Below are 22,225 nucleotides of genomic sequence, written 5' to 3'. Positions count from 1 at the left end.
ACAAAGGAAAACAAAACCCTTTTCTTCATTACTGTTCATTATTTAAATGCTTCTGTAAGCTAACACCTTTCAGAGAGATGTTAGGTTTAGTTGGTTTGTTCAGGGGTTTTTGACAGTTTTTTTAATGGGGTTTTTTTTGCTTGTCTTTAACCACAGTAATGTTTGCTGAAAACAGTCTAATCTCCACTGAACTCAGAGGGAGTGATTATTCTGTGTCAGCAAGACACTAAGAAGGAATTTCTGGATTTTAGGACATGCAGTAGTGAAGCAGGGAGTATCACTATGGAAATGGCAACTGGGGAAGAAAAATTAAGACAGAACAAGTGAGGTGCTAACTGGAAGCCCACTAACACCTTGTGGGTTTTTTTCCCTGTGGATACTCTGTCAGAACTATAATGTCTTATGAACACACCCATTTAAAATTTTCCACGCAATCCAGATACTCAACAATGACATTCAGTACATTTTCAGCTATTTAATTGTCTCTAAGAACTACCATCATTGTGACTGCTATGAAATAACTGCCAAAGTTTAATTATTAAAGCATAATAAATTATTATTATGCTTGTAGCATAATGTTTAGAACACCTATTTATTCAATATACTTTAATACATGACATCTTAAGCTTATTTGTCATGTTAGAAACATTTTACAGCAAATACTTACATATCCCACATCTGGTCTGTAACATGTATATGCTCCCAAAACGCTATGAAGGAGATCATGATAAGGACCACCCTAGTAAGAGGAGAGAGTAGAAGGAGAAAATAAATATTTATTTTAAAAAAATACAGGAAAGGAACAAGCTGATATTTTAAGATGCAGGTGAGCCAGTGAATTGTTGCTTTAATCATACCTAGAGTAATACCATCTTTTACTCCAAGCATTGCCACAAATGCTTTTCAGATGTTAAAAGAAAAGTAACAATAATCCCATGAAATATTTCAGCAGAAACCAGTACATAATAGAAAATGAAGATATCTGGTACAGATCCAATGTTGGACTTTCCTTTTCAGAGACAATGGATATTTTAATTCTTCATAGTGCAAATTACTGTATAACGATATTGCATCTTATTTTATATACATGTATGCACATATAGCTATATAAAAATCATAAAGCCTGAAAATGCATCAAGATTTCTGTAGCAGTGAGATTACTCTCATTTCTGCCTGTAGTTTCATAATTAATAGGAATCAATTAATTAATAGGAATCTCATTAACAGGAATCTCATACATTTTCAAGAAGAAAAAAATCTCATAGTCTATCACTAAGTGTCTCTATTTTATTCTCATTTAAGAACATTTAAGAAGTCCAAACAACTTCTAAAAACTCTTCCATATTTGGCCAGTTATGTTTCCTGTTTAACTATTCAGAATTTTAAAGCTGTCATAACGAAAGTTAAAGGCATCTCACCTTCTGGAAAATATACAGGGATGGAAATGTGCGCGATATATCCAACTTAATTAGCTCCAGACTGGCCTCACGATCAGCAACAGATGCACCTGCATCTGCAAGCAAAACCAACACTTATTAAAGCTGATCAATTCTACAAACTTCAGAACAAAACTCCTGTAGGCACATAAAGACAAGGAAGGCAGCATTCATCCAAAAACTTCCAGAAGAAATTCTGCCAGCCCTTGAATTATCTCTGTTCAGTCCTCTCCACAGGGGCATGACAAAAAACACTAGTGAAAATGTGGGAAAAATACAGGTAAAAGACTTGGGGGAAAAGCTCTTTCAGAGGGCTTAAATCAGACAAGATTTCCAACTGGAAAGCAAAGATGACAATTTGATGAACAGCTAAACAGAACCTGTTCTGGTGAAGCTTGGGAAGCAGCATTTCATTCCAGTCTTCCTAAAACTATCATAGCTGGTCTTCCAGACTTTGCTACCAAAGATTAGTAATAAGCACTGTCAGCTTGCTTGCTTTTCAGAGATGAAAATTCTATCACTCTTCAGTTTCCCTTATTACACCATTGCCCAGGACATCTGGCACAATTAAAACAGCTCCTTCTCCCTTCATTCCCATCCAGAACTATTACCTCTCAAAAAAACAGATTACCTAAGCTTTCCCCCAAAGACAGCCCACACCCCCCACAACAAAAGAACAAGCAAACCACCACTCCACAGACCAAGGGTCATGGCAAACATGTTTTTCAAGGATAAGCATATTTACAGTCATATACACATCAAATTTTTTATAAATTGTTTGTCTCAAGACAACCTTCAGATGAGTCACAGGGCTATCCCTAAGGAAGACCCAAATAATTTACAGTCAAAGTAGGCAATTAGTCTGGACTGGCTAAGGCAAGCACAAACAACTAAAGTAATGGAAAATACACTATTACAGGGCAGCATTTTAAAAACTATCAGTTAACAGCACAAAGAGTTAACCTTTATAACAAGGAGACATCCAACATTAAAAACATCACTGATACTATTTTTAACAGAAAGAACATCCACAGGAGACAGCAATATGCCAGAGAAAAAATTGCATTTGACAAAAGAGTGCTAACATCCCCACTTAATAGATCAGGAAGGAAAGGCCATCTGGGCATGCAAGGAAATACAAGTGGGATCTGAAATGTGTCATGTTTTGTATTTTTCACCTCTCAGTTTCAGAACTAAAAAATAGAGGATATTCTTTTTTCTTTCCCAAAATCATGGAAGTGATACTGAGGAGAACCCATCTAAGAAGAGCTAAGCAAGAACATGTATTGTAATTGAGTTTCCTGTTTCTTCTTTTTGTATTTCATCTAATATTTTCATGAGAGCCTGTCTTGACACTTCAAAGGAAACACTTATTTGAAAGTAGCGCATGAAATATTTTAATCTGTCTTTTATCAATACAGTAAGTAAGTGGTGCCAAGCCCCTCACTCACTGACTTGTTATAAGACAGCAAATATTTAAGTAGGGAATGACTTTGAGAACTTTTAACAAGTATTCTTAATGCTGAAACTGCAGAAGAACTTGTGAGACTTCTTGGGTTTGTAAAAGTGAATAGGAGGTTGTTGAGCACTCACCTTCTATGTCATTCTCAGTACTTGTCTCACTGAAGCTTTTCCATCGTTCCTTAGCTCTTGACAAGAAGATTTCATAAAGTTCTGCAAGAAAGCAAAACAAAACCAATAACCAAAAGGGGAGTAGTAACAAAAGCACCCATCCAAGACAAAAGCATGCTAAGTATTCTTGGCCCTGGTTATTTGGTTTCATCACTGAGGGCAGGAAACGAGTCTATTAGATGGTTACCACGACACACAGTTTTATAGTGTGCACTGTTTTGTACTTTCTGCTGTGAACATGCAAATTATGACAGGGAAATCATGCCTTACATAATACAGATTTGTATTTTTGAATAAAATGCTTACAATTCATCAATCATTAGTCATAAAATAAAGCAATTCCCCTTTTCACTCCCTTAAGAAAGCAAAGCTACAGATTCTCAGTTTTAAACAAAAAAGCTGTTTTCCGTGGGAAGCACTACCTTAATTCTTAAAATACTAAATGTTTTTCTAAGCAGGTTTTGAACCTTGTTTCCATAATTTATGAGGCTACAATGTCTAACTGTAAAACACAATTGTTCCTAGCCTTATAAAATACATTTCTTCAGAAAGAAATATACCCTGATTTATAGATATAGATTTATTTATTTTTAACAAAAGCTCACATTTTTCTTTGAAAATAATCAACTTAATTTAGCATTAACATGTGATCTGTTAGGAACATACCAGGAGTGATGTTTAACTCATTTCCCACAGCTAGACTCCAAACCTTCCCACGTACACTTGGGGGCAATCCCTGCCACCACAGCTCTCGAACTCTTCGGGTAGCACGCCTAATATATAGGAGCAGGGAGAAGAAAAAAAAAAAAAGGCACATATTGCACATTTTTGTTTTGTAAAATCACTGGGCAATTTACAAGCAAAATAGCATACTGTTTACCAAATCAATATTCAAAGATCTCTGCTGATGCTAAAGCCCCAATAAAAACCCCCAAACATTCAGCTCCCAGAAAGCACATTTCATGTTGCTCTGTAATGACCTCACACTATATCATGGCAACAAAAACTGACTTCTTGACAACACAGAAAAGGAAAATAAGGTATGTGGGTCCTCAGTTTCCAGAGGAGAAACAAGCCATGCTTGGCTCATTTATACAGCAGAACTTTACTTACATGCCTTCCCAGTTAGGTAGTATTTCATTGACCCAAATCACCATAGCACTAGCGATATTCTCTTCTTGCTTGAAACGCTCTCTCATTATTTTTTTCCTTTTATGTGCTTCTTTAATTTCTGTCAGGCATAACATGTTAATAACTCTGTATTAGTGTATACAAATTAGTAGGTAAATAATTCAGCTACTACCCAAGTATTTAGATGTCTAAAAGATCAAGGGTAAATTACTGTTGCATGTACTATTTCTGTTGATTGTAGGTGTATTTCTCTGGACATTTTTAAATTTAAGCTAAGTTGTTCAAATACAGTGATTTAGACAAGCAAAAATCAGACTAGAAAAATAAGATAATTCTCTTCTGCAGTACACAGGATAACTAATAAGCAAGCACATCATCAGCGCTCTTTTTCCACTCTTGATTTTCATACCATATTTCATCTGAGCCTTATTCATTTATTAGGCTAACCGGCAATATTTATGGATAATTTTATTATTTAAAAGTGCAATTCTACATTCATTTTAAAACTATTCAAATTTTACTGAAGCTTCCACCTAAAAGGATTCTTATTTTCTTTTCTGGAAACAGGACCTAAAGACCTAAGACAAAGTCACAATGCTGAACAAGAGAACAATGTCCTGCCTTCTGATAAAAAAAAGATCATTTGCAGATTCCTCTTATCAAAAAGGCTAAAAGAAGGACAGACCAATGCTCTCCTGACATCACTTAGAACCACTGTGAAATTGCAAGACAGTTTTTATTTAAGCATGCACTGATCACATCAAGAGAGTAAACATGCCCTCCCTGGTAAACAGAGATGGCTGACCAGCTTCATCAAGGTTTTACTGAAGCTTTGAGTGTGTAGCAACAGTTAATAAACCAGGGCACACACATGAAAACACCACACATGGCTGAACCTCCAAAGATGCCGTTATTAAAGAACACAGACCACAGATCACAATTTACAAGAAACACACCACAAGAGCAGAGTGAAATGCATTGTCAAATGCTGTGGATTTCTTATTGCATCTTTCAAAGTAAGCTGCCATGGATCCATAGATGATCAATCTCTGAAGCTTGTATCTCTGACAACAGCCCAAGTAAAACAAGCAGCACAGATTCTTAAAATAGCTTATTCCCTGAATACTAGGCACAAGACTACAAAAGTCCTTTCAACAACTATTCATAGATTGACACAGCACCAGATGCTACAGATCTGTTTTTTAATTAATCGTGCCTAGTGGGAATAAGAAGGTTCACACAGGTACAACTGATTGAAAAATAACCCCAAAGTTTTCATCTCTCTTCACATTGAAATTGATCTGAAATTCTTAGGAAACCAGATCTTAAAGCAGTCAGCTTTATTATACTGTGGCTCGTCGTGGCAACTGCAGCAACACAGCTCCCAAAAAGAGTCCAAGTATCCAGAAAGTTTCTACTGCACAAGTATCTTAAAAAAATTAAGTCTTTCCTTAAAAAGTAAAGGAAAGGTTAAGTTGCATTCTGAACTTAGCTACGTTCATTGTAGTAGAATAACAATTTGATAGCTGAGTTCTGTTTTAAACTGCGTGCCCCTATGCACCAGAGAATAACCCAGACATTACACAAGAGGTTCTTTAATGTAGCCACTTGCCTACAAGCCAGGATTTGCTTTATTTTTGCAGCAGAGCGGAGAGGAATTACAGTCATTGCTGGCAGTGGACATACCTCGTTTTTTTGCTTCTGCCACCATCTCATCATACTCCTGTCGATGACGTAAAGCCTCCTCCACTGATTTGGCAGGAAGATTTCTGAAAACAAGTTGTTCCTGAATTCAATACACACAAATGACATTCTGGACCATTTCAGAACAGGATTAAATTTGGTTTCTCTCAAAGGTGAGCTTTGGGGCTGCCACACTGTCAGTGTTCCAGTAACAGCTGTACAGAACTACTAGATGTTTGCTGCTCCTGTTTTGTAGTTCTCCTAGAGCTTCCCCCAAAGTAAGGTTACTGAATTTGTTGAACACCTGGAATGATGCTCAAGTGAGTGACAAAAGGAAAATGCTGATATACAATATAGTTATTTATTCCAATGCATTTCTGGCCATGTGTATTTTAATCATATGTTCATATGAAATCTATAATGAAGTATTTTCAATAAAAGGTAAAGGTTTTTATTCATTGTAGTTAACCTCTTAAAATTCTCACATAAGAAGGCAAGTTTGCCAAAGGAAGAAAGGGTAGATCACCACTGATGTCAGAGCTGAAGCTAAGGAAGCTTGGTGCAGTCTAAAAGTTCACCAGATAAAAATGTGTTTGTTTTTTGGCTGCATAATGATCCCCTAATTGCTAAACACACTTCCTCTTGACCAAGGAGACTCACTTCAAAGCAAATTAGACCACAGGGTTTGGTCTCAGCCTCTTAACTAATGTCTAGTCTACTTTGGTCCAAAATAAATAGAAAACAGTTTTGTCATTTTAATATTTTAAAAGTTTTCTGTCTCCTCTCTCATATAAGTAGACAAAATAACTTATTAATATTTTCAATGAAAGTGACAGCAGAAAGTATTTTCAAGGTTAGACTGTGGCAACACACTGCATGCTTGGGATGGCACTCCAATTTGAAACAAGTGTCATTTGTAAAAGCATATTTATCTTGGCTTGTGAATTCTAATACTGTAAAAGAAAAACATCAGCAATCAAGTTGTTGCATATCTTACCCTCTACCATACAGTAAAAGAAATAATGCACTTATGAAAACAAATACTCATAGTAATCTGTAATTCCACTCAGAATATTTCTGTCTTAGCAAGGAATGAGTGTATACACTCCCAGAGAGAAAATCCAAAGAAACAGTAATATGCTTTATTTTCCATTTCCTAATTGGAAGAGATTAGAGCAAACATTTAACAGTGCCATCACAAGCTTTTCCATGGTGCAATTTGTTTTCTTTATGATCTTAGTCAGCAGGTCCTTTCTCTTTCCTTCAAACTGCTGAAGACTGTAGATCTGAAAATACTGACCAATTTATTACCCATTTTTTATTACTATTCTTATTTGTACTTTATGCGGATTTTGTTACATCTTCGACTGCTGTTTCCCTGCCTTCAGCTGCACTTTTAGGTATTACCTACCTAAAATGTTTTAAGTTTCCAAAATAGGGTAAGGGAGGATATGGGAGAAGGAAGTGCACACTGAAAAAGCAGGGAAGAAACAAATAAAGAAAATTCCTGAAGATTTGAGGATGCCCAGAGCATGGTCACAGACCGCTGTGAGACACAGTAGATTACAGACTGGTGGCTCCATTACAGTGAGAAAAAAATCCTCAAATACACTGTGATTCACTTAAAGGCTCTTCTGAGAAGTTTGTTAGGCTATTATGTGGGACAGCATAATCCAACCATTCTTTCACACAAGACTTGAGAATTTTAGCTAAAATCCAGTCCTTGAGTTGCACAGCAGACTCATACTTACGCTGGTCGATCCTCCAGAATCAAAGCAGTAGTTGAAAGTGGTTCAAACTCAATATTTTTACGTCTGGCTGATGGGGGTGGAGGTTTATACATTCTTCCTGTCCGTGCTTCATACTCCTAAACAGCATTATTGATAAAAATTACATTTCAACTTTCAGCCTCACTCCAAATTAGTAAGCGTGATATTACTAAATGCATAAATAATTTCACATTAAATATTTTAACATTACTTAATAAGACAGCAAGTGGCAAACACTACAAGTTGAAATTGCTGATAGCAACAGTGCAGCTTTCCAGGACTGCCGAGTAAAGATGAATGAGAAAGCAGTTTCTTGTATCAACTTAATCTTTGATCTGTTCTTGTTCAATATTTCAACTGAGCATCCCAGGATCAGGTGGTAAAGAAATCTGCATAATCTACCCAGCCTAGCTAGTGCACAAGTGTATTTAAGTAACGTGTGAAGCTGACAATTAAAAAACCCACCACTAATCAAGAACATGTGTCTCTTTCCATTTCTTCCTCCCGAATCCAGCCCCCCTTAAGCTGGTATACCTCACATTCCCGAGGCCTGGAACAGCCCCATCACACCCACATAAACCAAAACCACCTACACTACACTCAGTGACAATATGCCAGTATTTATCATTACAAGCCTGTTCCATATAATTTCTTTCTGCTGAAATTAAAACATGCAATCTACTTAGAAAGAAATATTTAACTGCCTCCAATACACACAAGACTCTGAGGAAGAAAGAATTCTAATCCTTTGACCACAACAGCAACTCAACAAAACAAAAATATGACACAATCCTTAAAAAAAAGCTAAACAGAGCCAGATGAAAACATCAAATCTCACATCCCCTTCTTTTTCTCCTCTGTAAATAAAAATTTACTGCCAAGTTAATGGAATAATATGCATCAACACCATTCGGCACATTGAAACAAGTATCTTGAACGACTGGACACGGGACTGGTAGAGTTCTGTTATAATTTACACAAGCAAAATCAAAAAATCAATGCTCACCATTTGAATGAACACACATACTCTCAAGCCGAAAATTATTTCATTCCACTTAAAAATAGAAACAACCTCAGTACTCCTGTCACGCTGTATACCTCAGGACACTCAGTACATCTGTAAATTAGGAATGTATCCTGTGATAACACCCAGAGATCAGCATCCAGGCTGCAGCACAACAGCAATGCCATCCCAACTTGGCAGAAGTTCTGATTTACTTCCATATTCTCCTTTGTAACAAGAGTCACCAAATCAAGTTCATTTAGTGGTCAGAGGTGAGGAAGTTCAAACATTAGCAACCTTTTCAACATCTCTACATATCTAACTTGCATGCAAACAAAAAGGGGGGGAGAAAAAAATATTAAAAAAGCACTGCAAGATGTCTATCAGAAATGAAGCCACTCTTAAGCCATTTTTTAACACAAGTGATACATGTGAACAAGACTAGTGGTTCCAGCTATTGCCTGTGCTAAGAACTGATACACTATTTCCAAGGCAACAGAGGAAGAAAAAACCAAAAATTAAAAATTCTTCAACAGAGATATTCACAAAAGGCAGAACTCATCATCCACCTGTGTTTCTGAAAGTACACATCATGAACAGTTGGATTTTTTAAAAAGAGATCACATGGGCAGAGAAGGAGAACTATAAGTGTTACTAGAGAGAGTCAATAGAGAGACCAAAATAGCCTCAAGCTCAAACTGTCGTGGCTGCACATTCCCCAAACTGAAATACATTCCAAAGTATCAGAACCTTCCAAGGGAAGATGCTTTTTCCTAAAGAAGCCTGTGCGCTAGGAAAGTGATTTGAAGATCAGATCCCACAACTATCAGATGTGTACAGAAATCCTACAAATAAAGTATCCATTTTTTTCTGGAATACTTTATATGACGACATGTAAAGAATCCAATATCCTTCACTGTGCAGTTGATGCAGAATCTAAAAAGCTTGAACTGACATAAAACTTCACTTTGAAAGATGCGAGTTAATATTCTCCCACAACAAGGTAAAAGTACAATTTAAAGTCAAATGTCTTGTCAAATGCTTAACATGCAGGGCATGAGCCAGAAGATAGAACAGCTGACAGCTAAGATTCAAGACTATGTAAAACCTGTATATGTAAAACAATTATTCTGGAAGCGTCACATGTATGGTTTCACAAGAAGGTTGTTTAAAAAAAATTTTATTGCAACATATCAGGCATTTATTGAAAATTCCAGAACACTTCCTAATTCCAAAATAAACAAATTTCAGCTTTAATAAAAAGTTATCATCTTACTAAGTCTGGAACACCACCCTGTTATCTACTGCCAATAATTAACTCAGTAAGAAGCTAAAATCATGTTTTTCCTGAAAAGCACTGTGACAGTATACTTAAGAGTGCTTCAATATGTGGAGGGACTTGCATTTCTAGTATTTATTCCTGCAGAGACACAGATAAGCCTATTAAACTACAGACAGGTAAGTGGGGCTGGAAAAACATCTTTTGCTTATAAACTGCATTTGTTTAAGAAGATAAAGATATCTCAAATAGCTTCTTCTTAAAACAACAAAAAACCCCACCCAAAAACCAGAAACCCAAAAAACCCCACCCCCTACCACCACAACCAAGAGCACCAAAAAAATTCCCTGGTATTCTAAATAATAATTTTAAAAAGTAAATAAACCCACAGAGGTCTTTAATGCTTGCACCTTTTTGTTATCTACATGGAAAACATGCAAGTCTGAAATTTCATTTATTCTTCTGCTGTAGTACCATAAAGGACAGATCATTGAGAGTCATTTTCAATACCTCTAAACAGGACTGGACTGCTCTGCTTAACACAAAAGTAACTGCTCATAGCTTCCTTTTCCAATACTTAAGCCAATGACCTTAGAGAAAGGAAAGCCAGCTGCACTGCAGCATTCCAAAAGCATTAGTAGACCTGAAGTAGGGTATGCTTGTGGGGATAAAGTATTTAGCTAAGTGTGAAACACAGGTATTCAGTGTGAAAAGACAAATTTGCATCTACAGAGCTCAAACGATACAGCTGTAAAGGAATAAATACCAACCATAAAATTCAACATGAATCTGGAATTAAGTTTGATCTATTTATGATCCAATAACAAAAGCTGAACTCGTGGGAATGAGTGATAAAAGCCTTTCGTTACAAGGACTATGGAAGTTCTCACAGTACCAATTATATAAACAAAACACCACACATCCAATTATGTTGTACGTATGCTGGAGGAGAAAGGCATCTGATGTGTAGAGAATTTCTGCAACTAAAGAATGCAACACTGAATAAGCTTCCCCTGTCTTAAGGATTGCCTCTATTTAAAGTAGACGTTAAGGCATACTGATACTCCAATTAAACATCCTGTGTATGACAGTTTCTTCTAATATGCTTTCTCCTCTCTAATGCTAAGTCTGATCCTAAAATAGTTTTTATTCAATCAGCTGTGGCTTCTGCTGAGGAAACAGAGTGGGGATTGCCATATATTGTGCAAAAGGTTTTAAACCTCTCTCCCTTCTACACACACGTGACTGGAGCAGATGGGTCTATGAAACATCTATATGATTATTTCATTATGTTGTACAGCTAACTAGATATATCATCAGAAAGATTACAGGCCTTCATTTGAATCAGGGCTGATCATCCAAGAATAGAAGCATTAATAGAATCACCTAGGAGTGCATCCGTGTAAAAAGAATTTCTGCTAATGAATAATCCTACATCAGCATGCATGTTGCCTCCAGGTTAAATGTTAAAATTGCTCAGCTAGCACTGGCTATAAAGTGATTATAAACAAAGGAGTGTTTATAGCAAGAGTAGATGTCACTTAAAAATCCTGTGAGTCATAAACTAGACATTTTCCCAGAAACAGGAATTCCAGATGCTGTCAGGACAGGCAGAACAGTACATTCTCGCCTAATTTGCAGGTGAAATAGAAAGAACAGATGTATTGATGGAGAAGAAAATACTAATCTTCACACAGTACAAAAGGACAACCAAACAGACACTTGAGAGTTTCTAGGTCAATCTTCCAAAGTTAATGCCATTCACTTTCAATTCTTTGTTTGCTGTATTTTTTCCTCAATTGGATATTTAATAAGGTGCATCAAGTTTCATCTGTTGTTTACAAGAAGTCACCGGCCCTGGGCCCAATAAAGACACGCTGAGAGTGGCCAGGCCATGTAATGTGAACCACAGGCACCAGAACCAACCAGCAGTTATGGGACTGCTGTTCCACAGAACTGAGAAGCCAATCTGTACTGTTCATGTTTAACACAGAGTGCAGAATTACACAAAAAGTGTACAAAGTAATGGGCATGCACAATTTCAGAAGGATCCCAGTCACACAAATAGATAATGTAAATTGTAACAAAAGTTTCAATAGCTATGCTTTTCTAGTTTTCCAATTCCACATGGGAAATAGTGATTAAAAGCGTCTGGAGTTCTGAAGTGCTAATAGCTTGTGTGGCTCAGAGACAGAAAGATTCTAATATATAAATCTTCACATTTAGTAAGTTGTTAAAAAATATTACAAATTTAGCCTTTAAAAAACTTTTACCATTAAGCAATGAGGCACAGCAAACATAGAAAGTAAATTACTGTCAAGCTGTATGATTACCTATTTCTTGCTATCCAAGAACATGCAATATAAACAATACACAATAATTCTCTATCACTTGAAGTTGTTAGTGAGATTCACATGTGAAACTTGTTTATTTTGCTAATGGTTTTTAATGAGTTGATGGTTAGTGCCATAAAATATTCATGCTACTGTGAAAATGTGATGTTTGTACTATTTTAATGAGTGCTACACAGTCCCATGCATGGCATCAAATACAACTACAAAAAGTATATATTAAATTTCATACCCCTGTGTTTAATAGACTGAGAGCAGATATTGACGCAAGACTGCCAGAACTGTCATCCTAATAAGAAAAACAGAAGCAGAGCCTTAGTGAATAAATAAAGGAAAAGACCATGACAAAACAGCAATATGCAATCCAAAATTTAAATTCACATGTAGACTATTTATCTTGTATTTTTGGAAAAAACATGGATGTGTCTGTTCCTCTTCCTTTTCCAGCCCTCAAAACAGACATATCCAAAGACTTCCCACTTGTGCAAGGTCTGTACAGACATTGACTGGATTGTTCTTCTGGTTTAATTGATGTTTTATATTTTCAGTAATCAGCCCCTTTGCCCAAAGGGAGATTTTTTCCATGGCACTTCTCAGATGCATGACAAAGGCAGTCCCTGATACACCCTGTGCCTCCCTAGCACACACCACTCACAGACATTAGACTGACTTAACCACAGCCTTGGAAGGTACATGCTGTTAGAAAGGAGAAACAGAACATTGTCCTCTGCCATGTTATTATTGATATTTCTAAACTGAAAGCTCAAAAGTGGGCTATACCTCAGCCTTGCTGGTGATAACAAGGATGTATTTGTAAAGGTTTGAGCAACAGTCACTTCCATTAAAAATAAGATTCTAAGCACCACTCAAGCAGCAAGGCAATCAGGTATAAAAGCAAGTGCAGCTACAGGAGACCCTGGTACAACTACAGCTCTGCACATTTTCCAACCAAAAGTCAAAGTTGGTTTTATAATGGAAAGATAAACCAAGCTAAAAGATGGGGTGTAGGGGAGGTGACAAACAAAGCCCACTGCTTTTAAGCCTGTGCCTGGAAGAAGGAAAAAAAGGTTTTTATCATTAATTCAACGGAACATATCAGCAGTGTTCAGAATAATAGAAACCATTTTAAAGGCTTTCTTCTTCCTTGCCATACTATTTTTCCTTTTCCATACTGAAGTACCATGCTAACCTTGGAAGGATAAGATTTATATTAAAACAAACCAGCAAAAAAACCCCACAATCTCACACTTTAAATAAATGTCCATGAAAGACAGCAGATTTACCACCTGAACCTACCATTTTGGAATTTGATACAGCCTGCCTAGATGATGACTTTGCTTCCTCAGCACCTCAAGCTCAGCAGCATATCTGCTTAACCTGCAAATGCTCAGTTCTTTGAGAGAAGAAAAAATCCTGCAGATCATGCTTGGCTAAAGAAATTCAAAGACCCGAGAGAAGGAAAGGATCCCACAAAGAGAGAATCCAGAAGACCAAAAAATAAAATATAATGTCCCCATCACATCAAAGTAAAGTAAGTTCTATAATTTTTATTATCTCAATTTATATTATTTGTTTCCTCCAAATCCAGCAACTTTCAGGAACAGAAATGAAAACACATACCTATGTATGCCCATGCTTTCTTTTTCAAGCCTTAGTAAGAGAACAGTTGCTTCAATACTCATTGTAGTTATTCTTAAAGACTTTGTTTTTAAAAAAAACAGCAGTCAAAAGAATTCACATCAGCAGAGTCAATACTTGCATGTCATTTTCAAAACACTGATCCCTTCTCCCCTTGTAAGGTACTCCCTGAAGATGCATTTGTGCCACCAGCACAGCACTGACATTGTTAGAAGTTCTCCTTAACAAGTTTCCCTTGTCAAAGCAACTTGGGACGTCCTGGCAGTAGGAGCTGAACCGTATTTTATGGCCTTTATGCAAAACAAAAGAAAGCATCTGTCACCATTTTACTGACAAGATACTCACTGAAGAAATTTAAAACATTGGGAAATGTCTATGGTTTACCTCTAGAATAGATATTTTACTGACTACACGTGTGATAATTGAATGATGCAGGACATTTCTTGAAAATCTGAGCAGCTACAGCATCTACAAAGAAACCATCCCAGCCTTCTCACTGCTTCTGGTAGGGCAAATTGTTATAATACTGCTACAGGTGTTACAGGTTCCTTGCAAGACCCAATATCCCCATTTATTATCAGTCCTTGTTCTAGGCAGTTTGTTACCAATGTATTTCTGCTCTGTATCTGGCAAACAGGCAGAAGTATTGCCTTTCCTTTTTCTCCAGTAGTAGTGCAAGGTGAGCCAATGGGGCCTCTAAATAACAATATGCTTAAGAACCACTCCTGTAAAAAAGCATTCAACAGCTTTCCTAAGATAGTCAGTCCTTGGGTTTGCTTACAAACAAACACACACACACATTTTATAGGCATTAAGAGCTTTGTGCACTTTTAAACTCTAAAAACCAAGACTGGAGGGAAGAGGGAAGGGTTAATATTGCAAGCCAAAATGTTTGAGTCATATGAAAACTGATTCAAACCACATCTGTTCCTCTGAAGAGAAGCCTCTGAAAACCCTTGGGAGACCACGGGAATTCTGCCGAATTAATGACTGCAATTTCTCCATTAGATCTCAGACTGGAGATAACAACATTGGAAAAACATTCAAGTGAAGACACTTGTTTTAGCCCTCAGGTACTTCATCTTTGTAAATATTTCAGAGCCATCCCAACATATTTTCAGAGGTTAGATGTAAAACAGTGACCCAGTCAAAGCTAGTACTTAATGGACTGTCAAAGATTAAAACCTTCAATTTTGTACACAAGGTGACAGCTATTGGAAAAGATGGCTTCACTTCACTTCTGAACAAGCAGTCATTGCTAAAATCACTGCAAGCTTTTAATGTTGTGGCAGATTTAAGTAGAAAAGAAGCTTTTTTTTTCCACTTCATTTAAGGCTGCCACTGAGAAAAGCATTATTAAAACTGCTGATAAAGCAAGTTTGGTCTATGTTTTGCTTGGTTTTTATATTGCAAAGTGTAATTGCATATTTTGAATTTACTTTAATTCAGGCATATTATGAAAAACCCACCATACTGCTGTAAACACATTAATAAAATGTATGCAAGCCTGCCTTAATAAAATAAGGTAAACTTAATGATTTGATATTCAGAAAAATTTTTATCATAGATTAAAAGCTCTTTAACTGTAAGCACAAAAACTGAAATTGTGCTTGCATTTTTAAACAGAATCTGGACTTTGGGTCAATACATTCCAAAATGTTATATATCAGCCCACAAGTCTGTTTCTGCTTTAAATGCTTCTGCATTAAAGTATTTCAACAGTCTAATTTAAAGCAGATTTCTGTACAGACTGAAGAGAATTTACCAAACTGATCATTAATGACAACATGCTTCTTATAATAGCTAGTTTTATTAGCTGCAGTTCATGAAAAAGGCACACTTCCTAAAACCATCAGATGCATTTGACATTTGCAGTCCTGGGGAGTTGTTTTCCCTTTTCAAAAAAAAAAAAAAACAGTGAAGGAAAAAAGCCCAGAGGAAGGAGATGTCCAGCAAAAGAGTTGGCCTCAATCACATCCTGCTTGGGCAGCTCAAAATCCAAGGAGAGCTGAGCGTGCCAGCAGCTGCGAGTGGGGATCTGCAGCTGCCAAGAACTTCCAACCTCTGACCCAGTTTGAGGGAGCGCCTCGCGCCCGGGGCGGCGCAGCTGCACGGACGGGACAAACGCCGCGGGCTGCCGTGCCACGGAACACTCAGCATCTTCCACACGGCCTGAGAGGCCTGCAAAGAAATTATTCACAATCATGTTCATTAGGCAGTCTCTGAAGGCACAGCTGGCTGGCATCCTCATCCGAAAAATGTCTGAAACAGTATCCCCAATGAAGTTCCCAGATTTTCCTGGAGGTTATTCAAGATAATACAAGCACTATCTGACTTCTCTGGAAGTTGTCATATAGCAGTGTCTAGTTGATAGACAGTGACTGGGAGCCAGAAGCATTCATTTAAATGTGATCAGCAATTTACTACATCATCCTTACCATTAACAAAAAGAAAAAAAGAGGTTTCCTTCAGCCAGGATGGGAAAGGGACACATAAGCCCCACCAGTCTTTTGGCTATATATCTACAATGATGCAATTTTTCTCAGTTTTACTAACAGGAAAGTATTTCATGCTTCATGATATTGCCATAAAACTTTGATGTAAGTATTATCCTTATCCAAAAGACTTCCTCCTCCTATTAATTGCAAAGTTTTTCCTGTTGTGAGTTAATTTTTCTTGCAACAGGACTTCTTCAGATCTCATCTTTTACACGCAGGATGCTGACTCATTACTGAGTTTCCTTAATCAAGGGTTTATTTGCACCCTCCCAAAGCTGGCCACTGACATCAGTAAAGTGAAAGGACCATGTCCAACCATGAAAAATAATGTTCAGGAATGGCAAGATTTATGGCTAATAATAAACTGCCATAAACTCCCTCACAGGCAGCTTTCCTACCTTCTTGTAGTCTTACACCTAAGGTTCATTTTAAAAAGCTGGCTAACAAGAAGTAACCATGGTTCTGGCCACAAAGAGCTAAAAAATTGGGGGGAAATGTGAGGTTTCTGTTTCAATCATATCTGATCCCTCCACTTTGATTTAGAAAGTCAAAGAGCACGTTTGGAGAGATATTCCATGTAGGTTATGAAGTCACCTGACAGATTCACAGAATTCCACGTAAACAAAACACATTAAGCTTTAATCATACTTCTGTCAACTTCTTGAAGGCCTTATATTCTTTTCACTCACATCCCCAGCATAGTGAGAAATTAGTCTAGAGACTACAGTCAGCCATTTGAAGTGAAGATGCTATTCCCCATTGATCTTCAATAACCAACTGTGCCTACATTCATTCTAACCCATCACCAGCTTAGCAAATTCCAACATTTTTTGAGAAAAGAAACCATCAGCTTTTCTTCAAAGGCATATGCACAAGGAGCTACATAGTAAGTTTTAAACACACGTGCAAGACATTTGACATATGCTAATTATGGAGACACTGGGGTCATTTCACAATTTAAAATCTAATTTCCTTAGGTATGTAGTTCTAACTGTGTGTAGAGCAGTGTGTCAAGCTGGTTCCCCCACTGGTAACTGTATCTTTTAGCTCACTATGCTTTAGATAAAGACCATGAATGGTTTAGCCAAATAGAAAGCTAAAACCATTAGCAATTACTGGTACTTCACTCAACATCATGTAAATCCAACAGTGACTCTAATCTGGAAAACATAATAGCACAAACCACATGACTAGGAGCAACTCAGTCATGGCTAAAGATAATACATTGTTGTGATACATTTGCTTTTCTGACACTTCGGGAGGAGTTAAAAAACAGAAACACTACTGTTTAAAACCAACACCATCACTGAGGGAAAACAGAATAAGAAAGTAAGACTATTTCTTCAGATCATCATCTTCAACAGGTAGCCCAGGAAAGATGTGGATGCCCCATCCCTGAAAGTGTTCAAAGTCAGGTTGGACAGGGCTTAGAGCAACCTGGTCTGTTGCAAGGTGTCTGTCCATAGCAGGGAGAGCAGGACTCCCTTCCAACCCAAACATTTCTATTATAACATGATCTCCAGATCAAATATCTTCATTACTAGAAAACAGTAAACAGATGACAGGTAACACTGTGCAGATTCTCCATTTCTCAGGATGGAAGAGACATCTGGATTTTACCACAGTATTTTCACAGCACGAGGCCAACAGCATGCACCTGCAAGCAAAGCAAGAATGCTTGCCCTCTCCCACCCAAAGAGGAAAACCACTTAAATTTGAAAAAGCATTCATTTTACTTCACACTCAAATCACAGAATAATCTGAGTTGGAAGGGATCTTCAAAGGTCACATAGTTTCAACCCATTGTCACAAGTCACATTGCATTAAAGTCCTTCAAAAAGATCCTCTAGTTTTTGACCTTGGTTGCTCCCAAAAGGCCCTCTTTGCCACAAAGCCCCTTCTAGGAGACAACTGAACACTGCCTCATTCACAGCCATTTACACCTGCCAAACACATCAGCTTATTTGGAATTTAACAAAGCAGACAGAGGAAGCAGACCTCAAGAGATTCAAGTTACTGTTTTAACCAACACAGGGGACATTTATATTTCTTATGTCAACAAATCTTTCAGGTTTGCACGCTAACATACGGTAACGATACATCACCAATTGCTCCCCTTTGAACACTGACATCTTAGTATTATTTTATCAGAAGTATTATCTTATCAAAGACAGATTCCACAGGAACAATTATATGGAAGTGCAACCTTGTGGTAGAGGAGGGAAATCAGAGGTGTCTTTGTGAAGAATTCCAGTAGCTCAAAATCAAATTTAATTTACAGTATTATTTTGCAACAAAGTATCTTGAGTGAGATTAAAACTTTAATTTAAAGAAGATTACATGTTTCAGAATTCTAAGCAATTTAGAATTCAGAGGTCACCTACATAGGAAGTCTTCCAGACAAGGATGGCAATGGAAAAATGAGTCATAATGCAGCATATCACGTTAAATACAACAAAATTTTATGGGAAATTAATGCAAGTTCTAATGTCTTGACAAAAACAGCTTAAGTGCTTTCTGAACCTATACCATCTTTTTGGAAGTACTTTTGATAAGTACTGAGATGTACTGAAGAATGCACAAAATAATCATAAAACTCAAATTCCTTAGTAACTACTATTACTTAAACAAAGCCCCAAAGTAATGTTCTCAGAGCAGCCTGTGGTCATATAACACCAATGTGGATATAACAGCAGAGAAATGCAGGACCTGTATCTTATTTTTACAATTTTCCTATCTTGAGTTATGTGATGTTTACTCACCTGCTGAATAATTTTGGAATCTTTTGGAAGGTTTTCCCTGGGTGGGACTTTTCCAAACAACTTCCAACCAGGAGCGCTTTGGACAGCAGGTTTGAGTTCCTTTGTCCTTTTAGTGAAGAAGTTTCTGAAAAGAGAGAAAGGATTTGTTTTGTTTGTTATAAGCATATAAACAAAGTATATTGTTCCTATCCTATTTACATTTCTTCAATTTCTCCACCAGTTCACTTGGGTGAACTGTAGAGATTTACTGCTCAGCAAATGCAAAGTGCATTCTGCTTTCAAATAATTAATTTGAAGTGGAGCATCTTTCATTACAGGTGCTTTGATGCTAATATTTGTATTTAACACTCAACTTTACCTCTAAACCACTTTATCAGAACTTTTTTTTAGTAATAGCAGGCACTTCCTTATACATAAACAGCACACCACAGATTCTCAAACGTTTATTTGGGGCTTGTTTTAAGTGTTTCTTCCTGATTTATTTGGAGACTGAAATGACTACAGCTGAAAAACACCCTGTAACTTAAAGAGATTTTTTTTTAATGGTAAATTATTACTTCTACCAATCTTCACGGCTTCAACTTTCATAGCATGGACTAGAAAATCAGGAAACAATCACACAGTTTCAGTTTGGCAGACAAGCTTTATCAGTGCCTAATAATTACACCCAAAGAGGGAGATGACTGCATTGCTCTTCTTCTTAGAAAGCCAACCATCACAAGACCCTGTTAGTGACCACTTGTCAGATACTCAGCTATACTATTTGACTCCAATCACAAGTTCCCACAGAGCATGTTATGTACAAGTGCTTTAAAAATGAAAGAAGTGTATTTATTCTGAATACTGGAAAGTTACTTTCCAGAAACTCTTCCCACAAAGGGATTAAAAGCTCAGGAGCCTGTAAGGTTATTTCTCAGGAAGCTTACCAGCTGACCTCAGAGAACACAACAGGGGAGTACTTTTGGTGGGAGATGTTTTTGTAGTGTTAACTAGCTAACTTCACACTCTTCTTCTGGAAAGAGATCCTCAGATTTACTCTTCACTTAATGTATTTGCTGTATTTTAAAATACAATTCCTTTTCAAATTGGAAGCAGTCATGTTTGTGCACAGCAAACAGTCTCCTAGCTTTGCTCCCAGATAAAAGGAGCATGCTTCAACAACCACAATCTGTCTGAAAAGCGTTCAGGGCTCTTAAATTCCAGTGCTGTCAGGGTTTCTGGCCAGACAGCATAGCTTTACAATTAGGAACTGTAGTGTTTGTAAGACATTGTATGATCTTCATATACAAGCTAATTTTTTTGTTCCCAGAATGTTTTTTGTTATTTGGGAAACAAGGAAATGCCTGTCAAAAATCCCTTCAGTGCAAGTCTGTGTGAATGAACTCTACAGCCTGTGAGCTTGTGTGTAGTTGAGGATCTAGCCACCAGCAAGCCGTGAGCTGGAGAGATGGAGAAGTAGGTGCTGATAGAGCATGGAAGCCTCCCAAAAACTGTTAAGCTCAAGACTGGTGGTCCCATGGAATTCAGAAAAAAAAAAAAAAAAAAAAAAGAAACCCAGAACACCAAGACTCCCTTCACTCCACTTGAGGCCACTGCCACTCACTACCATCATCAACAGCTCGTCAAAAAAAAAAAAAAATTAAAAGACTGCATTCAAGAAAACAGCAATTGCTACAGGCAGGCAGGGAATACAGGATTACACACACACCTGATCGACATGAACACCATGAGACATTTTTGTGGAATGCCCACAAAAGACAATAGAATCTTTTGCTGCCACAGTACACTGTGCCACTTCTGTGGAGGTCTCCCAGATGTTGTTCCAACCCAATTACTGGGAAAGCATGCTTGGGAATAACTGATTGCATGGTCTGAATAGTTGTTTGCCATTATTGAAATTGAGCCATTGCTACTAATAATAGTTTAATACAAATTGTTCTAGGAAGCATTGGTTGTGATCCACACATCCCACAGATGTCCCCATCAGAGAAATTTGTAATATCTTCATTCATCCCTGTGGAAGCCAAGTTAGCTCAGAAGCTCCAAGACAGTGGTTTCTGATACACAGCCTGGAAAGGAGGAACAGTGAAAGAGACCATGGTTCCCTATGCCTTTGAAAAAAACCATCCTCAGTCAATCCCAGAACTGAACACTATTAGTGAAATAAACAGATCCACTCTGTAAGACAAAAAAGTGTGCTTATATAAATAACAAAGGCTCATTTCATAAGGGCACTTTTCACAGTGCTTTACATTGTCTTCAGGAGGGAAGGAGGAGCAGTCAAAGAATAAACAACAAAACAAGACAAGTTTTCTAAAGACTCTGCACTACCCCACAGCCTTGCCCTTAAATCTGCAACAGCTGTATTTGAACTTCATTAGACAAGACTTTTTCCCCCAAAAGCAGGTATGCAGGAAGGTCTGGAGATTCTGGAGCATCTTTCTTGATTTCACAGGTAGCAATAACCACCCAGTCTCTGTACACACTATGGAATACCACCAGGGTTACTTGGCAGTTGAACTCCACTGCCTCTAGCATATGTAGAAGCTGAAAGATGCATTTAATATTGATGGCAATCTGTCATTGTATCAAAGCTGGTTCATTATTAACCAGGTAACTGGTAGATTTTTAAAAGGAAAAAAATGAGATTTAGGCATGCTCATGGCTTTTACAAGATTTAATTTTTCAGGTTTTTTTTAACAAATAAAACATCAAAACAAACCTTTAAGGTAGTCTGGAAGGAATGAAGTTTAACATTTATTGAGCACATATTGAATGAAGTCTGTTTCTTGTGAAGGCTAAGAGCTCGCAAAACTTTGTATTCTGTCAGAATAAACTTCACACAGGAATTCTAATCAGAAAGAAATTAATGAGAGATTACAAATAAGCTTTGCTGAAGATGGAAGGACACTTCTTAATACATTGTTTTGGCAAAGAACAGTATCACATCTGAGGTGTTCTTGACAGCAGCAAAGCCTTACAAAAGCCTTGTTAAGGAACAGCATCTGTGAATGCTCACAAGTTGCATTCACTGAACTGCAGG

At 37.3% G+C, this 22,225-nt stretch overlaps 1 protein-coding gene across 4 annotated transcripts in view; it reads right to left on the bottom strand.

Annotated features, from left to right (window-relative positions):
• Positions 1-22,225, bottom strand: part of TBC1D12 (TBC1 domain family member 12) — a 41,337-nt gene that overhangs the window by 5,026 nt on the left and 14,086 nt on the right. For 2 of the 4 annotated variants that reach the window (XM_058810168.1, XM_058810170.1), the window contains exons 2-10: positions 19,183-19,306; positions 12,517-12,573; positions 7,634-7,749; positions 5,886-5,968; positions 4,182-4,299; positions 3,735-3,841; positions 3,030-3,110; positions 1,419-1,513; positions 668-739 (exon numbers count right to left, since the gene is read on the bottom strand). In XM_058810168.1, the coding sequence (XP_058666151.1) occupies positions 668-739; positions 1,419-1,513; positions 3,030-3,110; positions 3,735-3,841; positions 4,182-4,299; positions 5,886-5,968; positions 7,634-7,749; positions 12,517-12,573; positions 19,183-19,306 (853 nt within the window). Of the gene's footprint in view, positions 1-667; positions 740-1,418; positions 1,514-3,029; positions 3,111-3,734; positions 3,842-4,181; positions 4,300-5,885; positions 5,986-7,633; positions 7,750-12,516; positions 12,574-19,182; positions 19,307-22,225 lie in introns of those variants that run through there. The other 2 variants (XM_058810169.1, XM_058810171.1) reach the window with 2 other exon arrangements.

This window comes from Ammospiza caudacuta, chromosome 9 (genome assembly GCF_027887145.1).
Source record: "Ammospiza caudacuta isolate bAmmCau1 chromosome 9, bAmmCau1.pri, whole genome shotgun sequence".
NCBI classification, from domain to species: Eukaryota; Metazoa; Chordata; class Aves; order Passeriformes; family Passerellidae; genus Ammospiza; species Ammospiza caudacuta.
This window is presented reverse-complemented; position numbering and strand designations above follow the sequence as displayed.